The 9,449-nt window shown below is 35.7% G+C and overlaps 1 protein-coding gene across 2 annotated transcripts in view; it reads left to right on the plus strand.

Moving 5' to 3' along the window:
- Window positions 1-9,449, plus strand: part of Rbl1 (RB transcriptional corepressor like 1) — a 53,595-nt gene that overhangs the window by 258 nt on the left and 43,888 nt on the right. For both annotated transcript variants that reach the window (XM_019209933.2, XM_019209934.2), the window contains exon 2: window positions 8,731-8,931. In XM_019209933.2, the coding sequence (XP_019065478.1) occupies window positions 8,731-8,931 (201 nt within the window). The remainder of the gene's footprint in view (window positions 1-8,730; window positions 8,932-9,449) is intronic.

Genomic DNA, 9,449 nt, shown 5'->3' on the forward strand with positions numbered 1-9,449 from the left:
TGTAGTTCAGACTGCCCTGGAACTCACTGTGTAGCCCAGGCTGGTCTCGAACTCTCAGTGGTCCAAGTGCTGGGATTACAGGTGTGCGCCACCATGCCCAGCTTAGCTATACTTTTTTAAATAAACTTTTTAAAATTTCGAAATGATTTCAAACTTCCAGAAAAATCACAGGAATAAAAATACAACTTGTACTCAAATGTGCTTGACCTATGTTCATCTGTTACTGACATTTTACCCTATCTGAATTATCATTTGACCATTCTCTCTTAAATATACAGATCTTTTTTCCTAAGTAATATTTTGCTGAACCATTCCAAACTACCCTACATTATATAAGATAAGTGCCAAATGTTTCAATGTTACATTAAACTGGTACATTTATCAACTTTAGGAAAGTTAATCTATCGCCTCTGTATAAATTTTGTTAGTTTGATCCAAAATTTTTTTCTTCTTTTCTTTGGTGCTGGGGATTGAACCTGGGGCCTTTGCACTGAGTTACATCCCCACCCCTCCCCCACATCCTCAATTTATTTGTTTGTTTGTTTGTTTGTTTGTTATCAGGGATCAAACTCAGGACCTTGCTCTTGCGAGGCAGGCAGCGGAATCACTGAGCTAAATCACCAGCCCACTCCTGCATTTTTTAATGCATAATGTCTATATAGATTAATGTGTTTCATTTTGGCAAATTGTTTTATTTTGTTTTGATTTGTTTTTTGATACCAGGGAACAAACTCAGGACCTTGCGCTTGCCAGAGAGGCACAGTGTCACTGAACTACAACCCCAGCTCCTCTTTTTTGTTTTTGTAAGGTAGGATTTTGCTGTGTAGTTTAGGCTGGCCTCAAACCCACAGTGATCCTCCTGCCTTAGCCTCCCAAGTGCTGGGATTATAAGCATGTGCCATTTTGTCAGATTTGTATATGCACATCACATATTTTAATCATTTCCCTCCTGTTTCCTCTCTCCTTTTTTATTTTTTATTTTCTGATAGGGTCTTGCTAAGTTTCCAGGCTAGATTGGAACTTGAAATCCTCCTGCCTCAGCCTCATAGAGTGCTGGGGTTACAAGTATTCACCACCAAGCCCAGCTAATTATAACTTGTTTTTCCTTTGAATTCAATTTTTAATATAGTATGAGATACTGCTTTCACTTATGTCTACTTACTCTCCTTTAATCAGAAACATTTCTACAGCATTTGTCTTCTGTGACATTAACATTTTTCAAGAATAAAATCCCTCTTCTCCCTTTTTATAGGTTGTTCCTCATTTTGGATTTGTCTGATATTTCCTTATGATTAGATGCAAGTTATACATTCCCAGATGGAAAATTATACAAGTAGGGCAGGGGAAAACTCTACATATATGATTTTGTGTCTTTAGGATATCACATTTGGTGGCACATGATATCCATGTACCTCTTGTTAGTGTTGTTAGTTTTGGTCACTTGGTTAATGGGTTGTTCTATTTCTCTACTGTTTAATTAAAATTTTTTTTAAACTTGGAACTACTGTGTACTCTATGGGTCTTAGGTATATCTTTTGTTTTTGTTTTTGTTTTTGTTTTTTGAGTTTTTTTGAGACAGGGTCTCATTTTATAGTTCATGCTGGCCCTGAACTCATTATGTATCTCAGGCTGGCCTTGAACTCTCAGCAATCCTTCTGCCTCTGCCTCCTGAGAGTTGGGATTGCGAGTGTGAGCCACCATGCCTGGCCATAGCTATATTTTATACTTGCTCAATATCAACTATAGGGAACTATCTCCCTAGTAGGAAACAAGAACTGGAGCAATCCAGTTTGGATAGGTGCTAATAACTTTCTGGAAATTTTGCCTGGTACAAAACCATTTGAGGCCATTATCTGTTATTTCTTTCTAGGCAAGCTCAGTAAAAGAGAGGCAGACTTTAAAGCCTTGTTTCGTTCATCTTATGTTTTGTTTTTTTGGGTGGGGGATTGAATTTGGGAACTTGCACTTGCAAGGCAGGCAGCAGCATCCTATGTTTAAAAAAACTTAATAGGATAAAATGAAAACATGGAAATAAAATGTCTGTAAATGGGGAGGGAAGGAGGGGGTGAGGAGGGCAGGGACAAGGGGAAAAAATGAGAACCAAGACCTGTCATGTAAAGGTACAAGATCCCAATAATGAATGTAACTGTACTGTATACCTAAAATGTACCAATAAAATCAATGAGAAAAAAAAAACTTCTTGGGCTGGAGATTTAGCTCATTGATTCCACCGCCTTCCTTGCAAGTGCAAGGTCTCAAGTTTGATCCCCGGTACCAAAAAAAAAAAACAAAAAACAAAAAACAGTTCTCAAAATAATTTTGGTTTTAGGAATGGAAAATTAATAAAGCCAAGATGATTTTAAAACTTTAATGTATACCACATTTTTCATTTATGATAAAATATAGATTGGTAGGGTTAAGATAGTTTATAAAATCAAGGAAAATCTATGTTGTATAAAGCGATCTGATTGTTCAATGTTTCTCATCACTAATAATATAATTTTTTTTTTCCTTTGGTTTTTTTTTAAGACAGGGTTTCACTGTATAGTGAGATTGACCTGGAACTCACTATTGTAGTTTAGGCTGGTATCAAACTCACAGCGAACCTCCTGCCTCCACCTCCTGAGTGCTGGGATTATAGGCGTGCACCACCACGCCTGGCACTAATAATATAATTTTTTAAATCTTTGTAATAATCATTGGGAAAATAAAATGAAAAAGAATTATTATAATAATAAAATTTCAGATAATGAAATAAATTTTGGAAACAGATGATGGTGATGATGATACACCTTGAGTGTTAGTGCTACTGATCTGTACATGTTATGGTAAATTTTATGCTATGCATATTTTACCACACACAGTTTTTAAAAATTTCAAATAGTTGGGAATGATGGTGTATGTCTATAATTCTAAGTGTTTGAGAGGCTGAGGAAAGATTACAAGTTTGAGGCTAGCCTGGATGACATAGTGACACCTATCTCACAAACCAAAAAAAAAAGAAAAGGAAAAACTTCCAATAATTTACTAGGAATATAGCTTACTGCTGAAACATGTGATAATGAATGCGATCATTATTTATATCTAAAATGTACCAATAAACTTAACTATTAAAAAATTTAAAAAGTAATAGATATGTTTGCTTCCAGAAACTTTACCTGGCAGCCTAGTGTAGTAATTGTATGGTCTCATAGAAATAGCCTTATCACCTTTATTTTTAAGAGTTTATACCAAGAGAATAAATACAAAATAATACTAATTAACAAGTAAAGAAATATATCTACTTCTCCATTAACTCTTATAAATGTTCACATATATATCTCCAAATAAATTATCAGTTAAGTTACAAAAAAAATTACTTTCCAGAGGTAATATACGTACTAAATGGCAGAGCATCCAAGTTCATGATGTTATTACACATGTATCTACAAACAAATGTGTATTCAAATGTCTCTTTTAAATTACGTTAATATTCAGCTTCAGTTTGAAAACAAAAACACCAAATCACCTTCCAATTTAAAAACATGGTAGGAGCTAGGTATGTAGCTCGTTGAAAGAGTGATTGCCTAACATGTTTGGGGCCCGGGGGGTCAAGGCTCCCGTCACCGCATATAGAAAGGATCATGTAAAAACTTGTTTTGCCATTAAATATAATGTTACAAAGAGGTATCTATCGTGCAGTTTGAATTTTTAATTCATTTTAATAAAGCAGTTACATCCTAAGGAGGATAACAGCTTCATCTCATTGTTTGAGATGAGAATTTATCTACATTTTACATTTTTTTTAATAACTTGTGATGTAAATTAAGATTTTTTTCATTTATTTTCAGATTATTAAAACCTGAATGAAAATTTAATATATCAAAAACTGATTTTCATACTTTTTAATTAGAACATTGGTGATAGTAATTTGTTAGAATTTTCTTTTTTTATCTTTGGGGTATTTTAAAATTCAGTAGTATGCCACTACTAGAACAGATAACACATATTTACTATTCCTACCTTATGCTTTGTCTTTGTTTTTGTGTCTGTGAATTTGGTAAAATATATGTAACAAAATTAACCTTAACCAATTTTTTAGAATCAGATTCTACCCCCACCTTTTTGTATATGTGTATAGTTCAGTGGCGTAGTGATTATTCACAGTGTGGTACAAACATCATCACCATCCATCTATATAGAATTTTTTTCATCTTCCCAGAGTTTGAATACCTGTGGACCATTAGCTGTTGATATCTTCTATCACCATTTTAAAAAATTCTAAATTAAAAATTTACAGCCGGAGATTTAGCTCAGTAGTGCCACTGCCTGCATTGCAGGTACAAAGGTCCAGAGTTTGCTCCCCAGTACAAAAAAAAAAGAATAGCTCAGTGGTGCTGCCACCTATCTCGCAAGTGAAAGGTCCTGAGTTTGATTCCCACTAACAAAAAAAATTACAGGTATTATTCTATGTATAGTGCTAGACATTCAAGTGAGTTATGGCATTACCTAAAATAGAAAATGTACTCATAATTTAGTAAGCCGGGAAGGAATAACAGTGATATTCCTGAGTATGTACTTGCCTATAAATAAAAAATAAAACTTTCTTGTTTAGCATGTATAAAATTAGTTTATTCTTCATCACTGCAATAAATAAAGATAACAGTCTCACACAAAAGTATCATGATATGCATCATCGTATAGATATTTTTGCCTGTGACTCTCTCCTTAGTTTAGGTGTTTTATAAAAGTAATACCTGAGCCTCGCATGGTAGTACATGCCTGTAATCCCAGCACACTGAGAGGCTGAAGCAGGAAGATCACAAGTTCAAGCCCAGCCTGGGCAATTCAGCAATTTAATGAAACCTTGTCTCAAAAAAAAAAAAAAAAAAAAAAAAAAAAAGTTTAAGAAGAGATGAGTATACAGCTCATTGCAGAGGCCCTGGGTTGTTTTTGTTTGTTTGTTTTGTTTTTTGCTCCCTAGTAGTACCAGGGGGAAAAAGTAATACTTGGATGAAAGAATATCAGCATTTTTAAAGCTTAATTCATGTCACTAAATTGCTTCTAGAAAGGCAAACAATTACCACTTCTACCACATTTCACTGCACTCATTTTGGAATAGTGTTATAGAGCTTTTTTCTCTCTCTCTCAGTGCTGGAGATCAAATCCAGCCTCATGGATGTTAGGCAAGCTCTATCACTGATCTATACCCCAGCCCTGAGTTGTTTTTTTTAAAACATACTTATTGAGTTAAAATTCACATACTGTTTAGTTGATCTATTTAATGTAGTCAGTTCAGTGGCTCCTATTTTGTTTTTTTTTTTATTTGTGATATTGGAGGTTGAACCCAGGGTCTTCATACTGGGATACACCTTCCTCTCCATTTTTTGAGACAGGGTCTTGCTAAGTCACTGAATTGCCCAGAGTGAATGCCAATTTGTGATCCTCCTTCCTCAGCTCCCAATGTGCTAGGATTACATGCACATGCCACCACACTGAGCCCATTCAATTTCTTTTTTTCCCCATGGCTTTTAATACATTGATTTGTGTAACTATCACCACAATCAATTTTAGAACATTTTCACTATTCATAAAAGAAACTTTGGGGGCTGGGGATTTAGCTCAGTGGTTCCACAGCCTGCCTCGCAAGCCCTCGGTCCCAAGTTTCATTCCCAGTACAAAAAAAGAAAAACAAAACCCATGAATCAAAAAAGAAACTTTGGGGACAAGGATGTGGCTCAGGGGCACCGTGCCTGCCTGGCAAATGCAAGGTCCTAAGTTCGATCCCTAGTACCAGAGAGGCACGCACACCCATACACACTTTATACCCATTAGCATTCTCTCCTTATCTCCTTACCCACACTTTTTATTTTTTGGTACCAGGGATTGAACTGGGTCTTTTCACTTGTGAGGCAGGCGATGGCACCACTGAGCTAAATCCCCAGCCCTTATTTATCTTTTTATCAACTGATAAACATTTGGGTTAGTTCCACCTTTTAGCTATTATTTGTAGTGCCAGTATGGACATTTTTGTACAATTTTTTTGTGGACATTGTTTTCATTCTCTTGGTTATAGTTATAGGAATGGAATCATAGGGCCATATAGTGACCTATATATATTTAACCTTTTGAGAAACTATTAGGCTGTTTTACAAAGTGACCATATTAGTATACATTCTCACCAGCAGTGTATAAAAATACTTGTTATATGACTTTTTTATTTTAGCTATCATGATACAACAAATAGTATTTAATTGATTTTTTTTTAATTTTTGTTTCCCTGATGATTAATGATGTGGAACATCTTTTCATGGGCTTTTTGGAGCAATATACTCTTTGTAACAGAATCCGATTAATAAAATTGTTGTGAACTCTATGAAGTAACTTTGCTTATTGTAGTTTTAAAAGCCACAACCAGCCTTGGCAAAAGGGCTAGGAAAAAAAGACTGGCTGCACAACCAAGAAACATATCACAGAATCCTTCTGGCAAGGACACAGCTTGCATGACCAGCAGTGCAATCCCTGACCTTGCTGCTGTACTTCACGCTAATCGCTGAATATTGCTATTGATTCTGTTATAAGAATGTATCACTTTTTAGTATATGTGCTGCCAAAGCAAGCACAGAATCTATCACTTTTTCATTTCTCTGCGTAACCAGCTTCAGATTCAAAATCCCAAACAAATCTGATAAAGGATCCCAAGTTATTAAACTTCCTCCTGACTTTGAGCAAAGGTGATGTATCTAGAGGAAGAGAGGACTCAGAAGTAGGAAATCCTTCAAAGGAAAGGGTTTCACATTCTGATCATCTTCTGACCCCACACAAAAGAAGAAAACTTTTGAGCCAAAAAATGTTTAATAATTGGGCAAAATTGTTTGCTGCATTTGGTGAGGATCTTTTCAAATCACATTTTATTCAACATGCCCAGTGTTTGGATACCTGTGAAGAGTTAGCTGATGGTATTGTCACCTGCTACATAATGGAAATAAAAATTGATATAGTCAGCATGAAGTAACAGGCTATAATTAAAAAGCAAGAGAAAATGATGAGAGACTTTAGTTTGAGGAGTAAAAGCTGAGAGGAGGGGGTATGGCTCTGACAAAGATCAAACTGGACCCCTAATGAAAGAAAGTAAGAGAAGATAAGGACTGACCTTCAGTTTGAGAAACTGAAGGGGGTGTCAGTCTGATGAAGAGAATCAGACTGGCCTGTTAAAGAACAGGGACCAGTTTTATCTGGTGCTGTGGTGGGCTCTAGAAGAATCAGGCTTGAGTATGATTTGAGGGACAGGCAGTTCAGTTCCTAGATGATAGCTCTCACTTGGAGGCAGCATTGGTTTCCCTTGTGGGATAATTGAGAAGGTGACCTCATCTTGGTGTGATCTATGAGACTCTTGGTTTTCCTGGAGTCCAAGGATTGAAGGTTTGGGAGATTGTAAACCTTGTCTAGAACTTCTGGGCATTACTCCAGAGGGTCTAGAACTGGACTTTGTGAAAGTTGGTTATTGGCTGTACCTGCAAATCCTGAAAATGACTTTAGTTACTTAGTAGCCTCAGTCTTAAAGGGGGATGGTATAGCCTACATAAATTTAGTGCTAACAAACCTTGTTTTACAGACAGTCTTTAAGTGATTAATATGGCTGTGTGCATAGCTGAGGAGGGATCTGACCTAAAGTTTTAAGGTATTAAAGGAGACAAAACTGAAGGCAGAGATGCCAAGCTTCATCCTGCTTTTAGTTATATATTGGCCATCTGCAAGTATAGCCTCTAGGTCTCTGATACAATACCTTCTGTCAACTTTTAAAAATAACATATCAGGGCCGGGGATTTAGCTCAGTGGTCCCGAGTTCCATCCCCAGTACAAAAAAAAAAAAAATTAAAAAAAAAATATCATTTGTATAGGTGGAAGGTACAGTAATAATCAATTAAAAGTGCTTTTTCTGATTATGTACTTACCTATGTTATTTTTAATGGCGGGGCGACAGTACATTAGAATTCAAACCCTTGAATTTTCCTCCTGTTAACAGTCCAATACTTTGCAATCAGCTGATTTCTCTTTGGAAGATGAGAAAAATCTCTTTGCATTTGGAAGATGTTTGTTTTTCCTCAAACTAATTTTGTGAACCCGTTGATCTATTAACATATTCCTTGTAATTCATATACAGAGTATGGTCTAGATGCTGTGGAGAATGAAAGAAGTAAATAGTATTAGGGATTTAAATCAGTGGCGCTGCACTTACCTCACAAGTGCGAGGTCCTGAGTTCAATGCCTGGTACCAAAAAAAAAAGAGAAGTAGATAGAAGTTAAGTATGTTGATGCATCCCTGTAATCCCAGCACTGTGGGGGCTAAGGTAATAGGATCACAAGTTCAAACCCAGCCTGGGCAACCTTACATAGCAAGACTTTGTCTGAAAATTAAAAAATAAAAAGGGCTGGAGATGTAGCTCAGTGCAAAGGCCCTGAGTTTAATACCAGTACCCCCCCCAAAAAAAAGTAGGTAGGTAAGGTATACTTTCTGCATAGTAGATATTATGTTATAACACTAACTCAGAATCTGCATGTATATAATATAGTGATCGTGGGAACCAAAGTAATTTCGTAGAACTTAGGAGTGAGGTGTATAAACTTAGTTTTGGTTGTTTAACACATTTAAATTTTTAAGTAAGGATTCCTATTTGTGAGTAGAGTGTATCCTTTTCAACTCATCCTATGGACTAATTTTAAAGTTACCTTTTTCCTCTTTTTTAAAAGTTTAATACAGTTTTTCAGTAAAATGAAGAAGTGGATGGACATGTTAAATCTGCCACAAGAATTTCGTGAACGTATAGAAAGACTGGAGAGAAATTTTGAAGTATCTACTGTAATTTTTAAAAAATTTGAGCCAATTTTTTTAGATATATTTCAAAATCCATATGAAGAGCTACCAAAATTACCAAGAAGCAGGAAACAAAGGTAAGATCCTTAATCCTTACATATTGGCATAAAGATTATCATATAAATTTATTGGGAGAGTTCTTTTTCAAAAGTAGGCATTTTACCAGATGGATCTATTTGCAAAAACTTAAATATTTTAAAAATCATGTATCTATGTCAGGTGTGGTGGTGTATGCCTGTAGTCCCAGCACTTGGGAGGCTGAGGCAGGAGGATCGGTATGAGTTTAAGATCAGCCTGGGCTACGTAGTGAGTTCCAGGTCAGTCTCAACTATATAGTCAGACCCTGTCTCAAAAGAAAAAAAAAAAAAAAAAATCCATGTATCTGGAAATTAAGGGTAATATTTTCATTTGTTTTTGTTTATTCCTACCTTCTTTAAAGATTGAAAAAAAATAAAATAAAATAAAGATTGAAAAGGCTGGGCTGGGTAAAATTTAGCTCAGTGGTGCCGCTGCCTGCCTTGCAAGCCCAAGGTCCTGAGTTTAATCCCTGGTACAAAAAAAAAAAAAGATTGAAAAGCCTTATTAAAAAGCCTTA

Source organism: Fukomys damarensis, unplaced genomic scaffold (assembly GCF_012274545.1).
Source record: "Fukomys damarensis isolate Sample0158 unplaced genomic scaffold, DMR_v1.0_HiC HiC_scaffold_22, whole genome shotgun sequence".
Taxonomy (NCBI): Eukaryota; Metazoa; Chordata; class Mammalia; order Rodentia; family Bathyergidae; genus Fukomys; species Fukomys damarensis.